General features: G+C 39.4%; 2 protein-coding genes across 3 annotated transcripts in view; both read right to left on the bottom strand.

The window, feature by feature from the left end:
* Positions 1–13795, bottom strand: part of bmpr2b (bone morphogenetic protein receptor, type II b (serine/threonine kinase)) — a 112627-nt gene extending 98832 nt beyond the window's left edge. Inside the window, exon 1 of the mRNA XM_065249074.2 lies at positions 12860–13795. Coding sequence (XP_065105146.1) covers positions 12860–12938 — 79 coding nt within the window. The 5' untranslated portion in view covers positions 12939–13795. The remainder of the gene's footprint in view (positions 1–12859) is intronic.
* A 1303-nt stretch (positions 13796–15098) lies between these two features.
* Positions 15099–25693, bottom strand: part of LOC135782508 (uncharacterized) — a 29489-nt gene continuing 18894 nt past the window's right edge. For both annotated transcript variants that reach the window (XM_065292831.2, XM_065292832.2), the window contains exons 19-23: positions 19884–24919; positions 18142–18339; positions 17983–18042; positions 17201–17272; positions 15099–15920 (exon numbers count right to left, since the gene is read on the bottom strand). In XM_065292831.2, the coding sequence (XP_065148903.2) occupies positions 15693–15920; positions 17201–17272; positions 17983–18042; positions 18142–18339; positions 19884–24919 (5594 nt within the window). In that variant the 3' untranslated portion in view covers positions 15099–15692. The remainder of the gene's footprint in view (positions 15921–17200; positions 17273–17982; positions 18043–18141; positions 18340–19883; positions 24920–25693) is intronic.

Genomic DNA, 25693 nt, shown 5'->3' with positions numbered 1-25693 from the left:
CAAGCACCAGACTTGTTTACCCATCACCAACGAACAGGAAGTCCAAGATTATCCTTACAAAGGATCAGGAGGTTTGCGAATCCAGCATAGAGGAATTAAAACTCGCTGAATGTGCCGAAACAGCAGCTATGGGAACCTTAGGAAGTCTCTACTTCGTGAAAAGAATGGCTAGCGGGGACAAGCAGTCATTAAACATAAAGAGAGAGAAAGAGACAATCATTAAAGACACTACTGTACACCCTCAAGCTAATGAACAAGGTGAAGGACCTTGATACATGAGTATCCCCACATTCCAAAGAAGACACAGGGTTGGTTGTGGCGATAGACGCAGAAGACACCTACATGACCAGAAACAAGACAAACCAGAAAAGGCTGTGTAAAACAATATCATATAGTCACAATAATGACGAAAGGCCACAGAGATGAATCACTTTATAGCTTTCCCCATTTATGTAAGCTTTGGATAAAAGCGTCTGCTCATGCCTAAATGTAAATTCAGTTTCACTTTTGTTTTCTGAATAAAGATGCAGTCAGGTCTGTAAATAGAGAAGACTATGAAGTCAGTGTCCAAAAACAACATAAATCACAAGAAGGACCTGACAGCACCAACCTATTTTTGTCACCAGCAAAGGCTGAGTACTGAACTTGCATCTCATTAAAATATAAATGCAACGCAAATGCTTTCTAGTTCGACTGTTAGAAGTTATTGATGGATTTGGCTAGAGGTCAAAGGTTAAGATAATGCTGAATGTGTCAACAGTCATCTTCCCCTGGAATAAAGTAAATTTATGTTTAAGGAGATCTGCAACAAGCCAAGAAAATAGACATGGCAAAAAAAAAGAAAAGAAAATGGCAATCCATATTTACACGCAGCGCACGTTTCATCACTCGCCTTTTGTGCGTCCAGAACTACACAGCAAGTGTTATGCGGGCTTCCCATCAACACCAAAACAAGATCAGGGAGGTTTAACAGGCCACCGGGTTTGTCTACTCTTCATTTTTTCCACTAGCTTTGCTCGGTCAGGTTTGCCATGTGACTGTGACAGAGAGCAGCATGAAAGGCTTCAGAATTGAGCCTCTGACCACAGAGAAGAGGTCGTGCCAGGATTTTGAAATACCCCTCTACAAATACACCTCCCATACAGAGTGCTCTGGTGCAGCGTGCATCTCACCACACAGACATGTAGGCGCTGTTGGCAAGAGACCGAATCCCCCCCCCCCCCCTTCACTGGAGTGGATACAAGAGACTCAGGCAAGCTTTCCTAATGCAACACAGCTCTCAACTGTGTGGAGTAAAGTCTGTCGGTCAAGTGCAGGCGTATTTACACATGTCAACATTAGCAAAATGCGACAAGAGATGTTTGAAGTTTGTGTATGTATGAATGTGAGCGCAAAAGGTTGCGGGATCGATTCTCAGGGAACACACATACTGAGAGAAAAAGTTACAATTTATGCCGCTTTGAATAAAATGACCTGTCAAATGCATGAATGTAAAAGAAGGGATGAAAAGGTGTTTTTCTTTTCTTTTTAGAAGCACTGAGGACCCAATTATAGCAATTAACATCGAAAAAGTCAGATTTTCATGGTACGTCCCCTACACTGTAAAAAATAATATGCTGGATTTACTTAAAAATATAGTGCATCATTTTTGCATCCAATTTTTTTGTAAGTTTAACTTGAAATTTTTTGTTGCATAAAATTCTTAAAATTCCTTGTAATTCTTGCTTAAAGCTGCAGTCCAGCATTTTTCCTCTTTGTCGCCATCTCTGTTCGAAATCTGCAATTGCAGCTATTCGCGGAAGGAATTATCAACTTTGTGTGGGTTGTACATCGGCACAAAACAGTGCAGATGAACACAATGTATTGAGGAGAATCTGTCAATCACCGCGTCGTTGTGGATCCTGTCATCCTGGCTAACTTTATTATCTGATTTTTTATCCGATTTAAAGACTAAATACTGCGTATTGGGATGATAAACTTTATATACACACGTGAGTAAGATCTTCAGTTATGTCTGGACAATGAGGAAAAGTAAAGAAGCGTTCATCTTAGTTAGATACTTTATTTATCCCAGCAGGAAACTTTACAGATCAACGGAAGATCGACTGGAGGAAGATAATATTTCTGAAGTAAGTCATTTATTTTCATTTATATTTGCTGTCGTGTAATATTCATGTTACACGCTTCCGCGTGTGTATTGTTTACAAATGAGGACGCGTTACTTGCGTGGCGTGTATTTCTCTACATGTTGTGTATTACATTCGCTATTGTTATCTTGATAGTAAGGATGCACTCACTAGCTGTTGCTGTAATATGATTCCATACATTGCGCTGTTGTTTGCACGTGACCCTATGCCCGTCAGTTTATATGTGTTTACAGAAACACACGCATTAAAACTACTAAAAACAGAAGCTAACTAATCAGTCGATGGGCATCTAAAAACAGCTTTTTATATAACCAAGCACTGCAGATGTTCACTAAGTGCTGTGAGAAGGCTATAAATATCCACCTCCATCACCCTCACACGCAATATAACCTACTAGCCGGGCACCTTCTTTGTGCAGAAGTGACGTAATGACGCAAAGACGTGCACAAATTTCCTGCGAAAATCCACCAGTACCATTGGAAAGAAAATAATTATTACAAGCTTACCGTTTTAAATCGAGCTAAGGCAAGCAGATAGTTTTGAACATTGTCTGGTATGTATTTTCTCAAAAAAAAATAAAAAAATAAAGTTGACTATTTTTAAACCCAAATAAGTGCCAGACTGCAGCTTTAAAAAATGGATGCAAAATTGATGCACTATATTTTTAAGTAAATCCAGCCTTTATTTTTTTTCAGTGTTTAAAAGCCTTTTTCCTCTGTACACTGAACATTTATCAATGCTATAGCAATTCATCATCTGTTATTTTATTATATAAGACCTCCATATTTTAAAGTATGTGCTAAAAGACAGGTGGGGGAAAGACAAACACGGTGATGGAGAGAAAAGAGATTGCATTTTAATGTGTGCTAGCCTCTGTGTGTGTTTTTAAAAGGGGAAAAATAATGAATGCCGGTACTCACTGTAATATCGGCGCTGCCAAATTTGACTTGCGGTTAATAAAAACTTATTTATTCTTTTATTTCAATTTTTTTAAAATAAGAGTAGCAGCACATGTGGCCATGTTTAATACACAACTCTTTTCTTAGTGAGGCCTATGTGAGGAAAAAAGGGCCGATTTAAATTAAAATATTAATAATTAATAGATGATTTATTTTAAAATATTAATGGTGAAGTTAATGAGAAGGCCACAATATTTTTCTGTGGTATCCTTGTTTAACATAATTTTGTTTTCCTTATTTGTGCTCCTGTAGCACAACTGTTAGAACATTGTGTCAGCAACTCAAAAGTTAGGGGTTTGAACCCAGGGAACAGACATTCAGATAAAAATGTATACCTTGTAAAGTCACTTTGGATAAAAGCGTCTGCCAAATGCATAAATGTAAATGTAAGGAGTCTGAAAGGAGTCTGAGTCTGAAAGGAAAACTTTACTGAAAATATTAAAATACACTAAAAAGCAAATCCATAAGCTAAATGAATATACTACGGGCATGTTAAATGCTTTTTTATGATTGGTTAACATGTTCCATGGGTGTTTTCTAGTAAAACACACACCTAACCTGTCAAATGTCTTAAAATAACCTCTAGAGCAATGTTTGTGGAAACCGTGGAATAAGCGAAATTATTTATTCCAGTCCTTTGAATAATTTGAAATTATACTGCGGGCCTGTTGAATGCTAAATTCTGATTGGCTTAGAAATGTTCCGTGGGTGTTGAATATTTTTCTGTAAGCCGCACACCTACCTTGTCAAATGTCTTAAAAATAGACACCAATGGTTGTGGTAACCGTGGTATAAGGGAAATAACTGACTCCGGTCCTTGAATTGTTTGAAAATAATGCACTCCTGCGGTGTAATGGCATTCTGCTTTGCGCCGTGCCGCATTACCACCTTTGGTATGTATTATTTTCTAATGATTCAACAGCATGTCGTCAATAATTCCTTACTTATTTAGTTGCCATCCCTAAATATTATTTGCTTGTGGTAAACACTGGTCTTTACCAAAAGTACCAAAGGTACTGGGCTGGTACAATGTTTATGAATTAGAAAATAGTCCTTTTTAGGAAATAAACAGGTGATATCCATCTCAGAAATCAGCAAACCCCATAGCAATTTGTAAAAAGTACATCTTTGTACCTAAATGGTGCACATTTATTGATAAAAGCGTTTGTACCTTTTTTGACAATGTAAATGGTTTTGAAAGGTTTGGTCTTATTTTAACAACCTATGTTTTTATAATGGAAATGTTTTGGAAAGTCCTATTTTTATAGCTTTTGCTGACTGAATCTGGTCAACAACATTAAGGTGCAACCAATTTCGACCAATTGAACAGACTGTACTAAACCTTACAGTCTTTGTTTGGGTCAAATTAAACAAAGCGTGTAGCCTAACTAAGTTCCATTAACCACAGCATGCACCAGATTTAATGCAGACAGTAAACACTTTGTGAATTAAACAGACTAGTGGGAGTAACAGTGCACACTGTCTTGTCCAACAGGGATTTAGAGAGTACACAGCTCACTTCCAGCACTGATGTGTTTGTATAATCTAGAAAAACGTGCACCACCCAACTTTAAAAGAAGCTAAATGATGCAACACGCCCATAAAACTCAGTGGTAATTTTATGTAGGAGTAAATGAGGAAAAATAATAACAGAAAAATGAGTGGCACTCAAAAACCTGTGAGACGTGAGCAATTAGACGAGACTGAAATGAGACAGGGGAAATATGGGGTGTTTGTCCCCTCAAGCAACATGAAGAACTGCATAGGGGCCACGTTACATTACATTCCTCCAGTCAAATGATTTTTCAATTAGTGGGTGAACTGCATTTGAGGGGGCGAGGCTACAAGAGGAGGGGTCTCAGATTCAATCAGTTCAGATGCAGATGAATGCGTTGGAGGGGGGGTGTTGGCGTCACCATAGGGGAATGTCTCTCTCTCTCTCTCTCTCTCTCTCTCTCTCTCTCTCTCTCTCCCTCTCTCTCCTCCCCCTACCAGGCCGTCTGCCCATGGAGCCGGCGAGGGACACATTGTTTAGTCTAAATCCTGCTGGTGCAGGGCTACACACTCCAGACCCCACAACACACATGGCAATACACACAAACATGAGGAAATGCGGCAAGAAGTGTCATGATACAGACAGGCGTAAATATGCATGTGTTCATCTGATCTAGCTTAAAACACAGACGTCGCACTGACATAGCAGACTGACACGCAATACAGCCGGTGAGTAATGACACACACAGAGACACACGCCCTTTGCAATACACACACACATACAATACGCCCATGCACCGTACATGCCAAACGCAGTTTGGATCATTTGCGACAAATGTATCTGCACAATCTGTCTGCAAATCAGAAACGTGGAAATGCTTGACGGATTGAGACAGACAACTCCCACTTTCCGCCCTCCCCCCCAGACAGACGGGCAAATTCCTTAAGGCCGACAGAGCTCACAGACGCAGACGGGTGGGGGTAAAGACAGGGTAATAAACACAGTGCTGCAGTGAAACCGCGGTGTATTTCAAAGAAGATATCAGCATCTATCAAAGAATGTCACGTCTGCGCTAATTTGAAAGAATGCATGCTACTTTTCTACTGAAGTGATTATATCCGTTCATCACACAAATTAAAGTCACAGAAAACCTCAAAGGAAATGATTTTAACACCAGACGTTTGAAATCATGCATTTTTGTTATTTCTGAACAGGATCCAAGGTTACGTTTCCATAATTTTATTCTGAAAGCTTCTTAGCCTCATGATAAAAACTAAGAAATGTCAAAACTCAAGCATATGCATTCAGCAGCAAAAGATTCGTATAATAAAAGCACTATTCATTGCATAAATGCAATATTGGGGAACTACAGTACAGTGATAATATCTGATGGTAATATCAAGGTATTCTGATTTTCACAGTAACTAGGTATTCTCACAGGAATTCGTAAATATATTACAAGGTGGCTAATTCGTATGTATTAGGACATTTAAGTATTTTTTATAAACGAACCATACAAAAAAAAAAAACAATACTGGTGTGCATCTTGATTTACCTGTGTGTATCTATATAATTCATAAACACCTGGCCTTGACATAAGGCAGATCAAACATGCATTTTAGTCTGGGACTAGGATAAGCCCTGTCCTGGAAACCGCCCCAAGAAGTTTGCTATTTAGTGGTTGGGATGTAAACTCCAAATGAAACAACTGTCATGAATCTTGTATGATTTTTTAATATAAATACTGAATTTTTTTATCGATTAGGGTTGCAAAATTTTGTAAACTTGCCTATAACAGTCACATGCACACAGCACACTGCTTACTGAAGGGCCATTGAGGCCACACTCCCTGCATGTACTTGCCTTCTTCCATAACATGCACAGGTCATTTCTTGTTTCCTGCATACAAAATAATGTCAAAATTTATTCACGAAAATTACATTAATTTGTTTAAGACTTCCTTATGCTGTCTGTAAGCTTGTGTGCAACAACCATTGTAAAAACAAATACACTGACCGGTGTTGCCAACAATTTTTAATGGAAAGTAGCTAAAGCCTGCTTGAAAAGTCGCTAAATGTCGCTAGATTAAGTCATAATGTAATTTAATATAAGCATATAAGTGAAGTCACCACATCGTATTTGCATTGTGACTACATAGGCACTTTAAATTCTCTTTTAGAGGCTGTTTACACTTGGCATTAACATGCGTTTTCGTCGATCGGATCACAAGTGGACGACGTTAATGCCAGTTGTAAACGGTGTTCAAAACGTTTTGAGCTCGTCCACTTTCGACCACTTTCAACCACATCCAGAGGTAGTCGAAACCACTTTCGATCGAAATCGCTTTGAAGTTGCGGAACGCAAATGTGGTTGAATGTGTTCGAACAGCCACACGCGACCGCCTTCTCTCCGCCCATTTATCTAATCTGAGGTATTAAACACACGTTTTACGTCTTTTTTTGACTTCTGGCGTGAACATACGGTGAACAGCGCTATTTTTAGCCTTTCATTGATAAAACTAATGCGGGTGTTCTCCATAGTTTCGTTTTGAAAGCGTGAAAGTTGCGCGATCCTATTTCATCAATTGCGCTGAATATTCAGAGAAAGCTCCAACATATAAACGTACAAAACACTGTGCAGCATGTATACTTGCTAAACAAGCAGCGGACTCCGACGTATTATTACTTTGCATCCATATAAACTCATAATTACTCCCGCTCGCGCTTGAATGACAGCAGAGAGACTCGCCCACCGTCTCACGGACCGTCCCCTCACAGTATTCCAGACAGAAGCGGTCGAAAGTGGACAAAAGAGACGGATTTAAATACCAGGTGTAAACGTAATGTGTCTCTCTTGTCCACTTGTGATCCGATCGATGAAAACACATCTTAATACCAAGTGTAAACAGCCCCTTACTCTGTGAACTGTTACAGACTATATTTTAATGCAGCCATTAATTTGTATATTCTCTGCTTCTATTGTCAGAAGTATGAAATAGTGACTGAACGTGACCCATTAAAACTACTAGTTAATGTACACGTTGTTAAACAGCAATCTTACTAAACTTTCATCAACTGAAGTAACGAGATAAAAGAGTGTGCAGCTGTGATATGCTCATGTTTATTTGTCTAAATAGTCCAGTTTCAAAACAAATGAGGATCAAACAATACCCAGGTAAAGGATAAGAAGGCAGCTCATTCATGCGTCAGCTCCTTACAGTCTCATCTGTGCTGCTGCTCAGCTCACTACAGAGAGCAGATGCAGAGAGAGATGCATGCATGCCCGGGGAAAGCAAGACTTAGCGCTCGCGGGTACAGGGCACATGAAATGCATACAGATCTCAAGCTACAGCTCATCCAAAAGTCGCTAGAATTGGCGCTAGGCGCTTTTTGTAAAACAGTCGCTAAAGGGGTCTGAAAAGTCGCAAAGTTGCCAAGTTGGCAACACTGACACTGACTAAAAAAAAATTAAGGTGAGATAATTAAATAAAGTAGTGTCTAAAAATGACCCTCCCCCCATACACACTCCCCTGAAAAAAAAATCCTTCATATTTCACTTACATATATTCCCCTCAAATTTCCAGGCATTGAATATCACACTTGTTGAATTTTAACAGTTTAACTAGCAAATACCAAAAAGTGTTAAGCAGCTAGCTAGCCAGTAATCAGAAATCTAAATGGAATCTAGCACTATTTTGACACTATATATAATAATGTTTATTATGCTTTTGTGTTTTAAAGGTGCCATAAAATAAAAAACTGTATTTACATAGATGAATAATAAGAGTTCTGTACATGGTAATGACATATTGTGAGCCTCAAACGCATTGTTTCCTCATTCTTATGTAAACCTTGTGCATGCAAAAACCATTAGAAAAACTGACCAATCTGAACATAGCATCAACTGTGATGTAACAGTCAAGATGTACGCCCCAAAATGTTTACTAATGAGAGCTACTGGCATGAGCCTCAGAGCAGAGCAGAACAGAGCCAATCAGAGCAGAGCAGAGTTCAACATTATTATTCATGACCCTTCCAAAAAGGGTTATAATAGACCACTTCATTTAAAGGACAAATTCTAGGGTTGTAAATGTACCTGTAAAAATGTTTCATGCCTTCTATGTAAATATTAGGGGTGTAACGGCTCTCGGTAAAGTATCGAATCGTCCCGTTATCCTCCCATGGTTCGGGACGCACATGCACCACGGTGCACCGTGTTTGATGCAGCCACGTATTTCTAATATAGTTTGGTGAAAAAACAATGCATAAAACCACTTATGTACGGTTCTGAATAAGCTCTGCGTGTGTTTAGGTGAGAGTACCTGTCCAATCAACTCGAAGTATGCAAATCTGTTGCCAACCTCACAGTTCCTCCTCACGTGTTGGTGCGCACACGCACGTGTGTGTGTGTGTGTTGTTGCGCGGACCGTTTAGCACGGCAGGCGAATGAGAAAAGACGCTAATAGAGGCACCGCCAGCTTTATTTAAGTCTACTGCAGCAGCGATGCTCAAGAAAACGTGGACAAAACTGTAAAATTTGCGAGTGCCGTATGCTCAAGGCAATACATCTAATATGACGAGTCTCTTTATTACGCCGTCATAAAATGTTTATTTATGTTTGTAAATGATAAAGATTATATAATATTATATACCCTAGCAGCCATATCACCCTGTACCCCAAGACAGCTTGCCCACTGAAGCTAAAGCAGGGTTGAGCCTGGTCAGTACTTGGATGGGAGACCACCTGGGACAGCCAGGTTGCTGCTGGTAGAGGTGTTAGTGAGACCAGCAGAAGGGGTGCTCACCCTGTGGTCTGTGTGGGTCCTAACACCCCAGTATAGTGATGGGGACACTATACTGTCAAAAAGCACCGAGGTCCTGACTCTCTGTGGTGGTTAAAAATCCCAGGATGTCATTCAAAAAAAAGAGTAGAGGTGTGCCCCGGCATCCTGGCCAAACTTGCCCATTGGCCTACTAATCATCCCCATACATACTACTTGGCTATATCACTCGGTCTCCTCTCCACTAATAAGCTGGTGTGTGGTGGGAGTTCTGGCGCAATATGGCTGCCGTCGCATCATCCAGGTGGATGCTGCACATTGGTGGTGGTTGAGGAGATTCCCCCATTCATATGTAAAGCGCTTTGAGGTCTGCAGAAAAGCGCTATATAAATGTAACGAATTATTATTATTTTAAATTTCCGAATAATTCCCGTTAATTCCTGTACAATTTCCAATTTGGAATATTTTTAAAATTCCCCAGATTAAGTTCCCATGGAAAGTTAATTTCACACGCCTTTGCAACCATAGAATTGATACAGTATTCCCAAACAGACTATTATAATACTCACATGAATCGATATTTTCATAAACCCCTATTTATGTTTAAACAACAATAAAAGTCACATAGCTGGGGGAATTTTGCCACTGTCAGTAAAATAAGCTGCTGGTTTGGCAGAAAGCTCAGATAGCGCATCCAAGATAAGCTTACTCGTGTCTGTAATACGCTGCACAGCCCATGATGCGGTATTTGATGCGTAGTGCTGGTAGCTCAGCAGAACGTCCTTGATCGAGAACACAATATCTTTCTTCATGGCTCTGCTAAAATCTCATACCTTGGCCTGTGTTGTCTTACAATGGCTATGCAGCACATCACCACCGCATTAATAGTCATGTTACTCGTATATGTGTGTGAGTGTGTGTGTGCGGGTAATGAGTGCTGATGGGCTTAGCAAAGTGGCAAAAGAGCTATCGCTTCATGCTCTGTCAGCGGTCACAGACGGGGTAATGACTTTCACACACATACAGTATGTGCACGCACAGACACCTCTTCATCTTAATGTTTCGTATGCTCGACAAACCTCTGGCTGGTTTCTGCAGGGCTCAACCCGACTGCAGCACATTATGGCACTAAACTCCCTCAAGTGTTACTAACTACCCATCCAGGGCAGAGCTCAGACCTAAATCACGATGGCAGTTTCTAACAGCTTTCAAATGAGCTTGCGATGAGACCTCGAACCGGTTTACCAGCATGGCTGAGCCAGGCCGTAGTTTTGATTACAGTGTCTGTCTGCATTGTAACCTCATTGCGTGAAGTCACAACCGCAGAGCTAAAATCACATTCCTCGTGGGACATGTGGGGTTTGCAGGATAGTCAAGGGGTTACAAAGGATGGAATATGTGACAGGGGTCCTATCGCTTTAACTCAGAGATTCACTATAGAGAGACGATCTGTTATTTAGCTCTGCAGCTGAAAAAGCTTCTCTAACATACAAGAGATGTGAATTTCACACTTCTACCGGTGCCCCGCAGGGGGTTCGACTGGAGATTGAATTTTCCAATATAAAAAAGAAAATCACAGCAGAGGATCATATGACTCATAATTACCCTAAAAACAGCTTTTGAATTTAGTTGCTCCATTAGCATATTCCTCAGGACAATGTTTATAACTGGAAAACTAAACTTCGGGGAAATGGAAGACGTGCATTCAAAGAGAAAAAATGCATATACATAACCAAGACAATTCTGCACATTCCCAATGAAAATACTATTCAACTCGAAAACCACTTAACCTCTTTGACTTTTGATTTAATCCACTTCATGTTACTGATCCGTCTCATACTACACACGTCAATAAAAAAACATTCTTGGATGAATAAAAATGAACTTTTGTGCTGTTTTCGTACACTGCCAGACTTATTCTCTTATCTTAAGCCTGGAATTGAGTTTGTTTATTACGTGTATGCTACGCACGCAGTCGAAAACAAAAGCCTTGCAACGCATAGTTTATTTGACTCATACGTGCACACAGACATTTGAAACAAACGCAATACCTTTCTTGGCCTACATACTCCTGTACGTGGCTACGCGCATGCGCGACCTACGCATACAAAGTACAGGTGGTTACAAAATTCCAACGGTAAGTTCACGTACCAATAACAACTACTATGCATTTTGTGTTTGTTACAATATGTAGCTGGTTTGCCTTTAATTTGTGTTTGTTTCGGGAAATTGTGAAGTTAATATTTTATTAAGTTAAAAAAAATGTTTACGCAGTGTAAAGCTCTAAACATGTTATCATGTTTTCTCACATATTGCAAAAATGTCTGGTCATGTCATCTCAACATGGCAGACCTCATGAGGAGCCGACCCGCTCTTTGTACACTAAAATAGCAAGCTTTATGTAAAACTAATATCTTCAGCTCTCCTAAGTTTGTCAAAAGAATTATTAACATTCTCGTCTACATCTTTTAATGAGAAAATGACAGAATGCGCCTTTAAGAAACAGAGTGATCTGAACTCTTCCTCTTCATCCTAATCTGTTGTACCAGTAGACACAGAGCACTTTATCTTATCAAGGTCAAAACTGAACACAAATACATTCCAAACTGTAAATAGCTTACATTAAGAAATCTTTGTTGTAAAGCACACTTAACTACAAAAAAGGCTTGAAATTCATGGTCATGCAAATTTGTCCTTGGATCTTCCGCACAACATGGGAAAATAATGTATTTACAACCTAAACCATGCAGTTTTTAGACACTTCAAGAGTTTCAAAGCAATCGATGGTACAACATCAATGCTTCTGATCTAATAACTTCTGAAATGCATATCCATAACAACAAAATAAACAGTCTTTAATGACCAAAACACAGCATGGTCCATCTGAGCATTTAACCCCAGCAAAACAAACATCAAAACACTCTCTCTTGTTCTTGTTTCTAAACCTGGGTTATTTATACATGTGCCGTCCCCTTGTGAATTATAATTCTGCAATATAGCCAACAGTTTTGCTAAAATAATGAATCAACACTAACAACAAGAGTCTCTGATTATGAAACCATCAAGCAACTTTTCTTGGAAATTTCTTTCCAAGTAGCCCCCAAAACAACCTGCTTGTGTAACTGTTGACCAATGCAGACTCAATCCACTTTAACTAAGCTAAAACACAAACAAAACCATTCAAGACATTAGATATTTCCCCCAAGACGACCGACTATGGGTAACAAATGTAAATCACAGAAGCAAAACTGAGCATAGCATTGACAGTTCACACTCCAATTCGGATTTAAATTCGCATTGGCGTTCATGACGCGGGGTAATTACACAGTGAGTACAGGGCGAAAAACATGCACATATCTGTGTTATTAACACTTGCTATTGCTGTAAAAACACGTAATGTGCCACAGGGATACCGCAGTGTAAAATAACACCGTCAAACATTGAATAGTTGAAAAATTTAGATATGAATTCGGTTTACCAGCCACAGCACTGAGGAGAAGCATTGAGCACAGCCCAAGTGAGAGGATTGAGACTCGGTTCAGCACCAGTACTTTCATCCTGATCCCGGTTCTGGATGAGTTCAGCTCCAAACGAGTCCAAAAAACTTCCCGCAGAATTTCCTCGTAGACTCCCGTTTCAACTGAAGTTCAAGCTCATGTACTCGATGGGATTAGTCCGAAATGAGACGCGCTGATGTATGTTTGAAGGCAATGCATCCTTTTAGGATCAGTTGTTTTTATTTATATTCTGGTCAAAATCCAATTTCTCAGTGTCGAATCGGAGTTTAAGCAATTACACTTCGTGCGTTACTGTATGCGATCCGCTGTTTCGCATTTCTTCTTTGCAATACTTCAGACTTTGAAGATTTCAAAATGCCCGCGACGATCACGTATTAGTTATTATCTGCGTTTATAGAAACAGAATTATCAGATATCTATTTGGTTCTGGTACAGATGGACGTGCAGTCTCTCAATATGGGTCAGTTCTGCTCTTGTCAGTCCGCTTCAGTCGATGCTTAGCTTCACGAGCTAACGACATCTCCAACATTTCCCGGCTTCGGCTGATTCTTTCTATAACTCCATAACAACTGAAATGGTGTCGTTGAAATAAAGTGGATCTGCGGCGGGAGGCGTCGAGCCCATCGGTCGGTTCAAGCGGCCGTACGGGAGCGACATTGAGTCTGATCCAGAGCGAGACAGAGGCCTGTATGAAAACGTCGCAGTGGAGTCGTTCGGTAACGATGTGTAAAGTAATCGCTGGACGGGATCTGATGAGGTAAATGAGCGCGTTTCTCCCGGTGTGAATGATTATTGCCTCGCGGATTGTGTCGAGCTCCCGCCGCCGCTCTCGGTAACTTCAGCTCCGCCTTGAGCAGACAGATGAAGGGCAAGCCAGTCTCTCAGTCTCTCTCTCTCTCTCTCTCTCTCTCTCTCTCTCTCTCTCTCTCTCTCTCTCTCTCTCCCTCTCTCCCAACCTCTTTGCGTCGGTCTGTCTCAGTTCAGGTTTAAGTTCTTTCAATTTTCTCTCTCAGCCACACAAAAATTATAATCCTAACCATAGTTACCATGGTTACTACAGCTATATTACTGCAACTCATCGAACTTTTCATTATACTTTAAACAAAACCAAATCATGAAAATTTTACATGAAAAATACTATAGCATAGTATTCACTATAGTACTTTTGTAAAATTCCTAGATAATATAGTATTTTGAACCTTACTTTAGTTTATATTTTATTATTACTATAGTGTTTCTTCGTGTGGGATAGTATACAACGTTAACTGATAACTTTAATAAATTCTTTAAATGTCGAGGAAATACATTGTTGTAACCACTGTAGTAACTACTTAAATATTCCCTATATCAAAACTGTAAAATTACTATATATTGCTTTGAACCTTACTGAAGTATACAATACTTAAAACAGAATAATAATAATTCACTATAGCTATAATTCACTACAGTATACTATAATTTACTATAGTAAATACTAAACTGTACCGGATGCTTTCATGTGGGTTAAGTATAGCTGCTGATTGGATAAAAATACATTAAAATGCTAATGACCAGTTTTTGTAAGAGTGAACAGTATCCATTAAGCCCAAATGTTTCTGCATTTGTCAGGTCTCTTTCCACTTGATGTTGCTCTTTTTCCCATGGCAGGAGTTCAACTGTTTGTTTTTATTACAGTCTATACATGAAAACTCTAATTTTACTACAATACTAAGGTAAATTCAGGTAGACTGAGGCACTTTTTAACATTGAATTTACCCTTCATTTGTATACCTCAGTGCCAAAATCAACAAAATGCAAATCAACTAGTTAATGCAATGTTTTTTTTATTTTGGGGTCAAATCCTGGCATGCTTTTGTGAGATACACATATTCATTTAAAAATGTATTGTATATACGAAATTAAAGTCGACTCGCCAAGACATTTAATAAACATTAAAGCAATCGGATCGTTATTTATTTTAATTTGGCAGGAAATACTGTTTTGTCTATTGTTTGTGATTTTAGGTTAATTACTACAAATGTATAACAAAAATAAATTGATTACTGGTAGGGAATTGTGGGCGATTAAACGCAGCAAAAAATCTTTCCACACAAACATCGCCCCCTGGCGACCATGACACAGCTACAGTTTATATTATGCAAAGAAACTAATCCTCAGAACACTAAAAGATTTCATATAGAATATAGAATAACACTGTCATTTTAAATCATGTAGTCTTTAATTAAAACTTAACAACATATTGAATGGCAACAAAAAACAAAAAAGCAATGTAATAACAACAGTGTCAAATATTTGAAATATTAGTAAGGTGGCAGTGACGGACGTGATTTTGAATCAAATTGATCATATAAAAAGAACACATATTATTATATTTCATTAAATAGAACTCTTATATTGCACAGATAATAACACTGACAAAATAGCTTTAAAAAAGTAAACAAAACTGTAAAGCTTTTAGCTGGTTACATTAGATATGTAAATGATGTAAAAGGAGTCTGTCAGGAAGTAACAGCTCTTCAGACATTGAAAAAGTAGCTTAAACCATTACATATAAGATGATGCTTATTAGTATTTAAGAAATTATGACAAAAATAATCAAATACACATAAATACACATGTAAATAAGGTTGTAAGCTCATACGTTTCAAGTCCTGAGTCTCTTGTTTCAAAAGGAATGTTAGGCACACTCCCAGAAAAACAGAAAGTTTATTCTGAAATTTTGTCAAGTGCAAAGATATTGTGTCAAATAAACAATATGTTAATGATAATACTATAGGATTGTGTTTGTTTCCTCTAGCTTTGGCTGAGAGACAGTCTGAGCTCTTGCTCTTGGAGGCTCCTGTCCAGCCTCTGTGTCTCTGACTCCAGCACAGATGGGACGAGATGCTGGGACACCACTGCTAGAGATTCATTTAGATCCTGTCTGAGTGACATCACACTCTGACTGTTCTTCAGGGAGCGATCTATAAACTCTGCTTTCTGCTTATGATCAGCAGCCAAAATGAGACGCAGATGGTGAACCTAGAAAAGTTGGTTAAAGTTGGTTAAAATTAGGTGTGCAATGTTTCAAAGCTTTTTCATAGAAAACATATTAGTGTATGAAAATTATGCAAAAATATGAGAATCTAAAGGCGAGCAAAGAATAAAAAATGAGAGAATTTTGAAATCAGTTGAATTAGGATCAGTAAAGGCAGGCCAGTTTTCTTCTGTTTACCGTTTTTTTTTTCTGTTTATACACAGTAATATAAATTTACTGTAAAGTAATATAAACTCTTTACTCGCCATTTAAAAGGGAAAACGCTTCCATGCCAATTATGTTTTTGGTTTTAAGGGCAATCCATATTTCTGCTTTTATCCACTAGGTGGCGCTCTTACCCAACTTATAAAACACTGAAGCATCCACTGATCCAAAAACAGTAAAAACTCAGTTGTATGTGTTGATCTTCGCTCTGAATCTGATCTCTAACAAAAGTCCTTTAGAAAAAAATGCAATTATCTGAAAATGTTGTGTTTTTGAATAAAACCTACCCATTAAAGGTGCAGTGTGTACATTTTAGTGGCATCTAGTTGTGAGGTTGCGAATTGCAACCAATGGCTCAGTTAACTGCTCACCCATCGCTTTTAAAAAGCATGGAGAAACTATGATAGCTGCCACCAGACAAACATGTCATCTTAGGAGACAGCTTCGTAAAAAAAGTTTGTCCGTTAAGGGCTTCTGTAGAAACATGGTGGCACAAAATGGCGACTTCCATGTAAGGGGACTCTTGGTATGTAGATAAAAATGTCTCATTCTAAGGTAATAAAAACATAAGGGTTTATTATGCAAGGTCTTTATACACCCCTGATTATATAGTTTTGTATATGCATTTCTGTCAAGATATCCTTCTAAAAATTACACAATGCACCTTTAAGTTTTTTGTTTGTTTGAAAGCAGAGGGTCTGTCCTTTCATTTTGTATATTGTATGTTTATATATTTAAAGAAGGCATTAAACTTTTGTGAAAAATATAAAAAAAATGCTGGTACTGGCAACTTTAAAAAATGATTGCGGGGAAAGATCTAATTTACAGAACATTAGATTTTGTATTTTAAAATATTCAAATAGTCCCCCCAGTGACAGGAAACAAAACTCCAAAAAACAAAGTGGAGAGAAACCAGACACAACCCTGTACACATAATACCAAGTAAACATGGCGCTGGTTGTAGTTAACCAAGTCCATTACAGTTAAATACCAGTCTGATGAGATACAAGACAGTTTTATGACAAAATAATAAAAAGCAATTAAATTGTTGAGGGCTAACCTGTTCTTCTAGCTCATTGGCACGAATTTTGATATGTTTCAGCTCCTCCTTGTCGGCACCACCTGTCAGGCTCTACAAGACACAATATGTATCATGCCTGCTTTGTAACTTTTAGTAAACACAGAATCATGCCTCTTATGCCACGTTCCAGGCAACCTGTAACCCGTAAATCACAACTTCAAAACCACGACTCACGACTCTGACCGCATGAAACGCATACTCCCAGTTCAGAGTCGTGGATTTGAAATCGTGATTTACAGGCTCAAAAACCTGCCTGGAACGCAGCATTATTATCAGATCGTACAAATAAAATGTGCACTTTATGCGTAAACAATATGTTGCTCCTGTTGGCCAGGAGAAGTATTGCATGTGTCCAATGTCTATGTATGTGTTTTGAAGTAGGCTTTGCGAGGCTGTGCGTTTGACTGTGCTTCTATACTTTCAGCTTTAGGTAGCATCCTAACTCACTCAAAACCTCATAAATGGCTGATCTCAAACAGCACATGAAGATATAGGACATTACAAAGCCATTGTCTCACAGGGCTTTCCCACTGACCGTTTTGCTCAAAATAGCACGGTTCGCATGAAAAATTGGTAATGTGCACGCTTTCATGTGGATCTGGGAGCAAACCAGGGAACCAAACCCGAGACTACCTGTAACATTATAAAGTAACCTGCGAATGCGTTTTAGCCAATAACGCAGCAAAAACGTGCCCAGTGTAAAAACCACCTTAAGGTACATGAATCACACAGACAAACTAAACAAAATGCAAATGTATTACCGGAATTCCTGCTTCTGACAGTGACAGCTGATGCCTAAGTTTGCCTCTCTCCAGCTCGACCTGGTGGTGGTAAAATACAAAGGTACAATAATTGTTCATATAAATCATGTTTACATGTTAAATGAATCCTAAAGTCCTGATGCCTGCTCATAAGCCCACCTGTGTCAAGGTCTCTCTCAGGTGCTGCCGCTCAGTTCGTAACCTCTCAGTCTTCTTCTCTAGATGAGTGTTTCTCCTCTGCAGAAGGCTTTGTTCCACCTCCAGCTGGGCCACGGCCTGCTGCATAGCCGCTAGACGATTCGGCGCATCAGAGTCTGTGTTCACCTCATCTATGCTCTGGGTATTTGGTTCAATCTCCTGTTCATAAAAAAAAATTTGGTTCATCCATTTTGGTGTCATCCAAGATGTTTAAGTCTTTCTTTGTTTATTTGAGAAGAATTTTTTTTTTTTTTTGTGGAAAACATTCAAGGATTTTTGTCCATATAGTGGACCTCAACAGATCAGTTGTTTCCCTGCAGTTTAAAATTGCAGTTTCAAAGGACTCTAAACCAGAGCTTCCCAAACTTCAGAGTGCTAAGCCCCCCCAAAAACATAGCAGAAGCTCCACGACCCTCCCATTTCTATATTTGATATATTTAATAAAACGGATTGTCTCTTTGCACAAAATTATCAACATTTATTAACCAGTTTTAAGAATCTTGTGTGAATTATGAGAACTATGAGAAATAATTTTATATTCTGGTGAAAGATGACGTAAACATTTTTTACAAATATATTTAAATCCATTACATTACATACTTTCTGCATACTATGTACATATTTATAATTATAATGCAAAGTATGTAACAAAAGCTACATAGTTCACAAATCTATTGCAATGAATTACATAACTATGTTTTAAAAATAATAATAAAATTTAAACCATATAAGGGACAATAAGTAGGATTTACCCCATCTAGTGGTGAAATTTGATTTTTGCATTCAAACAAACAGTGCTCTCTAGCACCTCGCCTTTCCAAATGCGTGTTGCAACTACAGTAGCCGTTATGTTATCACTGACTTACCCGTTCAATGTAAGTAAAGATGAGAAATTCTAAGCTTACAAAGATAAGTCAGTTCATTGGCAGAGGTCATTTGACACCAACAAGGACATATTTATGAATAAAGACATTGATTTTGATTAATAAAACACTTAAAACCCTACTACTGTCCCTTTAACCAGCCATGTATCTCACCTCAATATAATGGGGAAAAAGTTTTTATATGATTTATGTAATAGGGAGGGAAAAATCACATTTTAGAACAATTAAAAATGTTTAATTATTTAATATTTTGATCAAGCCTAGCCCCCCTGCAGTACCACGGCGGCCACAGTTTGGGAAGCACTGCTCTAATCGATCCTAACCGAGCTTAAAGGTCTTCTCTAGCGAAACGATTGTAATTTTTGCCAAAAATTATAAAAGATAATATACTTTTAAACAACAACTTCTCGTCTTGCAATAGCCATGTGATGCGCCAGCAGGACTTTACTTGTTACGTAATCACGTCATAAGGTCATGAATAATGACGTATGCGAAACTACTGCTCCAGTGTTTAAAGGGTGGAGAAAGAGGACGTTCTGACATTGTTGTATGTGGAAAGATACTAATGAATGTCTTTGTGTCAGTTTACTGTTTAAAATAGTCCAAGTGTGCGTTTCACAAATGTAATGCTTGACCTTTCGACATGAATACGTAATATGTAAGATAGTGCTGGTGGAATATTAATTTCATATTTCCCCAAAAAAGACGTCACAGACTGTCACAGTGTTCAAATGGCACTCAAAATGGAAACCCTAAGGAACCATATAGTAAATGTTAGTCTGTAAGGTAATTATGAATATGATAAAAGTATTTACTGACCCGTGACACATCCGCTCCTGGTTGGGTTTTCTTGTGCTCTTGCTGTCCCAGTCTTTCTTTATAGTAAATGAGCATGGCTTCGGTTTTCTCCAGAGCCACCCTGACCCGGTCCCTGTCTTTACACAGCTCCTCCGCTCTCGCTTTTAGAGCATATACTTCCATATCCTTTTCTCTAAGGAGTCTGTCTCTCTCCTCCTTTTCTGACAGGACAACAGACATTTGTTTCTTTAGCCTCTCCTCATTATCTGTTGCCTCTGCGCTCTGGTTTTTCATTGTGGAGTGCAGTCCGTCTATCTCATTCTGCAGAGCTTTGGTCCTCATCATGTCCATTTCCTGATCTTTCTTTGTCATTTGCTTTCCTGGTGTTTCTTCCCCTAACCATTTGTCATTATCATGAGACTGATGTCCATCATTTGTTTCAAGTAAGTCTGTTAGAGTACCATGGCCACTATCAAGCTTTGGTCTTTTGCTCTTTTCAGATTGTCTGACACGTCCTTCATCCTCCAGTTTGGTCTGCATCTCTTGTTTTTCTTTCTCTAATGTTTCCACTGTTTCCCTCAACCTATTTGTGTCGCGTTTCTCATCTTCAAACTGATCCTGCAATCTAAGCCTCGCCCATTGTTCTTTGTAGGCTGTTTCTCGCACACTCTCCAACTCGGTTTCCTTTTCTTTTAGTCTCTCTGACAATACTTGCGTTCGTCCATGTTTTTCTGCTTCACATCTCTTCTTCACAAGTTCTATCTCATTTTCCTTCTCCTTCAATGTTTTCCTCAGGAGCTCCAGTCTCTCAATCACATCTTCTTTCTCTTTGTTTTCTCTCATTTTGTCCTCTCTCAGTTGGTTCACCTCCTCTCTCAGCTCTTGGACACTGTGGCTTATATCTTCTGCATTTCTGGTCCTCTCTGCTGCCATTGAGCTGAGTTCAGTCCTCTGTTGCTCCAGGACATCAATTTTTGCCCTCGCTCTGGTCAGCTCAGCATCTCTCTGCTTTGCAATGCTCTCCATGGCCTTCAATGCTTCCTCTAACTTTTCTTCTTTTCTCTTGAATCCTTCAATTTCTTGCATTTCTTTATCCTCTTTCCTCTTCAGAACATGTCTGTGTGCAATCTTAAGCTCCTGGTTTTCTTTCTCCAATATCTGAACTTTTAGTAGAAGATCTTTGGCTTCTTCTTTCTCTTTGTTTTCTCTCATTTTGTCCTCTCTCAGTTGGTTCACCTCCTCTCTCAGCTCTTGGACTCCGTGGCTTAGATCTTCTGAATCTCTGGTCCTCTCTGCTGCCATTGAGCTGAGTTCAGTCCTCTGTTGCTCCAGGACATCCATTCTTGCCCTTGCTTTGGTCAGCTCAGCGTCTCTCTGCTTTGTGATGCTCTCCATGGCCTTCAATGCTTCCTCTAACTTTTCTTCTTTTCTCTTGAATCCTTCAATTTCTTGCATTTCTTTATCCTCTTTCCTCTTCAGTTCATGTCTGTGTGCAATCTTAAGCTCCTGTTTTTCTTTCTCCAAAATCTGAACTTTTAGTAGAAGATCTTTGGCTTCTTCTTTCTCTTTGTTTTCTCTCATTTTGTCCTCTCTCAGTTGGTTCACCTCCTCTCTCAGCTCTTGGACTCTGTGGCTTAGATCTTCTGCATCTCTGGTCCTCTCTGCCGCCATTGAGCTGAGTTCAGTCCTCTGTTGCTCCAGGACATCCATTCTTGCCCTTGCTTTGGTCAGCTCAGCGTCTCTCTGCTTTGTGATGCTCTCCATGGCCTTCAATGCTTCCTCTAACTTTTCTTCTTTTCTCTTGAATCCTTCAATTTCTTGCATTTCTTTATCCTCTTTCCTCTTCAGTTCATGTCTGTGTGCAGTCTTAAGCTCCTGTTTTTCTTTCTCCAATATTTGAACTTTTAGTAGAAGATCTTTGACGACTTCTTTCTCTTTATTTTCTCTCATTTTGTCCTCTCTCAGTTGGTTCACCTCCTCTCTCAGCTCTCTGACTTTTTGGCTTAGATCTTCTGCATCTCTAGTCCTCTCTGCTGCCGTTGTGCTGAGTTCAGTCCTCTGTTGCTCCAGGACATCCATTCTTGCCCTTGCTCTGGTCAGCTCTGCGTCTCTCTGCTTTGCGATGCTCTCCATGGCCTTAAATGCTTCCTCTAACTTTTCTTCTTTTCTCTTTAATTCTTTAATTTCTTGCATTTCTTCATCCTCTTTCCTCTTCAGTTCGTGTCTGTGTGCAGCCTTAAGCTCCTGTTTCTCCTTCTCCAATATCTGAACTTTTAGAAGAAGATCTTTAGCTTCAGCCTGTGCCGCCCTAATGCTTTCTTCTTTGTTTCGGACAAGCTCTTCCTTCTTTTCCTGTAGTATCGTCCTGAGTCTCTCTCCTTCATGATGACTCTCCTCCAACATTTCCTTCAGAGTGGCCATCTCCTGAAGACCTGAAATCAGACCTTCTCGCATCTTCTGGTTCTGCTCTTCGCGTTCCTTGACCATTGACATGGTTTGCTCTTTGGTTTTAGCTAGACTTACCACCTCTTCTTGTAAAGTTTCCAACTGGGCAACCAATATGCTCCTTCTTTCTTTTGCCTCATTCAGCGAGGAGCTTAACCTCTCCTTTTCTCGTCTCTCCCTAAGCGTTTCATCTTTCAGACCCCCAATCTCTCTTTCTTTCCTTCGAAGCTCCGCAGACAGATGGTCTCTTTCTTCTTCTAACTCTCTTATGCGAGCCCCAAGCTTCTCAAGACGTCCTGTTTTCTCCTCCATCCGGATTTGTTGACCTTTTTGAAGATCCCCTAGTCTGGCTTTCAGGCTTTCTACTTCGGTTTTCTCAAATCTCAGTTTGGTCTCCAGATGCCTGCTCTCGTCTTTAATCCGATTCAAAGACCTATTCAATTTTTCTTTTTCCTCTTCACTCTTCTCTATGCTGGACTTAAGCACCTGTGCCTCCCCTCGGCTGTCTTGTAGCAACCGTGTTAACCTCTCTACCTCTTCGAACCTTTCGTTAAGATTTCTCGTTAATGTTTTAACCTCTTTGCCCTGTTCATCTATTATCTTCTGTAGTTCATCCGTATTCTCCTTTTCTTGATCCCGCTCACGCCTGACCAACAGCAGCTCCTGGTTACAATCGAGAAACTCCTCCTCTTTCTCTCGGCGTTGATGCTTTTCCTTATCGAATGCAGATTCTGTCTCTCGAAGACGGTTTAGGAGCTCTTGTCTCCTCTGCTCAACGTCCTGCAGTTTATCTCGCAAACTTAGTATCTCCTCCTTCTCACATTGGACTCGTTCTCTTTCTTCATTTTCTTTCTGTTGTAAACTCTTCTTTAGTCTCTGCACCTCCTCCTCACTCTCTCTTAGGAGGGTGATACGTCGTTCAATGTCCTCTTGTATTAGTAGTTTTGCCCTCTTTTCCACTTCATTCTCTTGATTCAGTTCATCAATCTTTTGTCTTAACTGTCTCAACTGCATCTCTTTCTGAAGGAGTTCTTCTTGCACTCTCTGCTCCTTTTCTTTTTCCTCCATCTCCTGTTTTATTCGTCTCTCTTCCTCCTTTTCCTCCCAACTTATTCTGTCTTTTTCTATCTGTGCCAGCTTGGCTTTCCACCTGTTCATCTCTTCACGTTCTGCTTCTAACTTCTGTTCAAACGTCTGCTGTTCTTTTGCTAGTCTTGTTTGTAATGCTTGTATCTCACCTTCGCTCTTTTCCGCCCTTTGTAGTGTGTTCTCTTTTTCTCGAACAACTCCCTCCATTTTGATACTAAGATCTTCTAATTCTGTTTTCAGTTCCTTCAGCTCTGTTTGATTCCTCTCCAGCTCTTTCTGTTTCTCCATCTCTCTCTCTTTCATCTGTGAATTTTGCGCATTTAAGCGTTCAAGTTGATCAGCATCCATCTTAAGTTTCTTCTCTAACGACTCAATTCTACCTTTGAGATCTTCAATGTCATCTTCTTTCGTCTGTATCTCTTCTTTTCGTTCTCGAAGACGTTCTGTCAGTTCAGCTCTCTCTCTTTCAGTGACCAACTTTATGTTTTCCTTCTCTTTTCCCACATCGCTTGCTTGTCTCTTCCACCAATCCGTGTCGTCTTTTGCCTCTTTCAGCCTTAGTTCATACGTCCTCTTTTCTGTCAACAGTGAAGTCTGTAATTTTTCAACATCTTGCTCTCTTTCTTTCATAAGATTTGAGATGTGTTTTTTCTCTCTAGTCAGTTCTTCAACTCTGCTTTTGAGCTCCATCAGTTCTCCATCCTTCTGCTCCAGCTGTCCTCTCAACCTTGTTTCAAGTTCATCTCTTTTCTTTAGTCTGGTTTCATTTTCCTTCATTTTCTCTATTTCTCTCTCTTTCAGCTGAACGTTCTGTTCCTCCAGGATTGCAGCTTTGCTTTCAATGGTCTCTTTCTCTTTTAACTCAATTTCCAGACTGTCAATTATTCTCTCATGCGATTGGACTTTCAGTTTTAACTCTTCAATGGCCTCTTGTTTTTTCCTAACGTCATCCTCTTTCTTCTTCAACAGGTCGGACATCTTAGCCCTCTCCATCTCTGCAATCTTGAGGTTCTGAGTTTCTATGTCCGCTCTTTCCATTAACTTTTGATTTAACTCGTTTTTTTCTCTCTGAATCTCATTTTCTTTTTCCTTCCATCTCTCAATTTCATCACATGCGTCCTTCAATTTAAGCTCAGCAGTTTTCTGCTCTGCTGCCAATTTTGTACGTAGTTTGTCTAGTTCTGTATTTCTCTTCTCCAAGAGCTCTGAAAGCTCTCCTTTTTCTTTTAATAACCCATCTATCCTATTCCTCGATATCTCCACTTCTCCATCTTTCTGTCCGAGTTCGGTGTGCAGAGCTTCTCTCTCTCTTTGCCATTTTTCTCTCTCCGTTTTGCTCTCGTCCTCTTGTCGTTTATTTTTCTCTGAAGCTTGTTCTGCATCATACTGAAGTTTTGTGAATTCGGACTGCAGGTTTTCTATTTGTCTTTCACTCCTCTTTTTCTCCTCCATTGCTCCTTGTCTTTCCCGTTCCCTCTCTACCATCTCTCTCCCCAGGTCTGTCTGTAGACACTGAATCTCTCCTGAACAATTAACAGAAAAGGAAAATTATACTCATTAAAGTCAAGCATGAAGATGGCAAAACATTTCCATCAATAATAAGCTTAACCCTGGAGAACCCACGGGTCAAATTTGGCCAATGATAATTGCTGCTTATAAAAGGGTTCTTGGGTTCTCCAGGATTAAAGTAGACGATAATGTATCACTTAAAACTCATCTTTGAGGATCATAACAGGATATGTAAAAGTTTTTTCTGTGACAGTAATTCCTACATGCTTTAAAAGGGCTTAGACTACGTTTACACATGAGCGGCTATTTTCATTAACGGACATTTCAACCTCTCCAGTTTCAAAAATAACTTTGTGCACACTTGTCAGTTTTCAGAAAAGTATTCATTGACACGTACCCGTGTACATATGCCGTCAAGAGCATACCAAACCTCTAGGTGGCGATGTAACGAGAAGCTCAAGCCCACGTAAGCCAATCAGAGTCCCGAAAAAAGCAACAAATCACTTCCTGTTTCTCTTTTGAACAAGGTTGCACTATTGGCGTAGGTGCGAGCTCTGGCGCTAATATGCATAATCTATGAATATGCAAATTTGTCTCCGCCTCTACTCAATCACACAGCTAGGACCATACAAATGAATATCCGCATTAGTCCCCTCCTCCACCCTTTCGTATGTGTAAATCAATGCTAATTTCAGTAGTTTTAGACACATAACTGCCAAATCTGTTGTCACAGTGCATACGTTTGCAGCACTAATTGTTTTTACCGCTAATGTTAACAGGTTAGACTA

Source organism: Paramisgurnus dabryanus, chromosome 15 (assembly GCF_030506205.2).
Source record: "Paramisgurnus dabryanus chromosome 15, PD_genome_1.1, whole genome shotgun sequence".
Taxonomy (NCBI): domain Eukaryota; kingdom Metazoa; phylum Chordata; class Actinopteri; order Cypriniformes; family Cobitidae; genus Paramisgurnus; species Paramisgurnus dabryanus.
The sequence above is the reverse complement of the archived record's forward strand: the minus strand, read 5'-3'. Positions and strand labels throughout refer to the sequence as shown.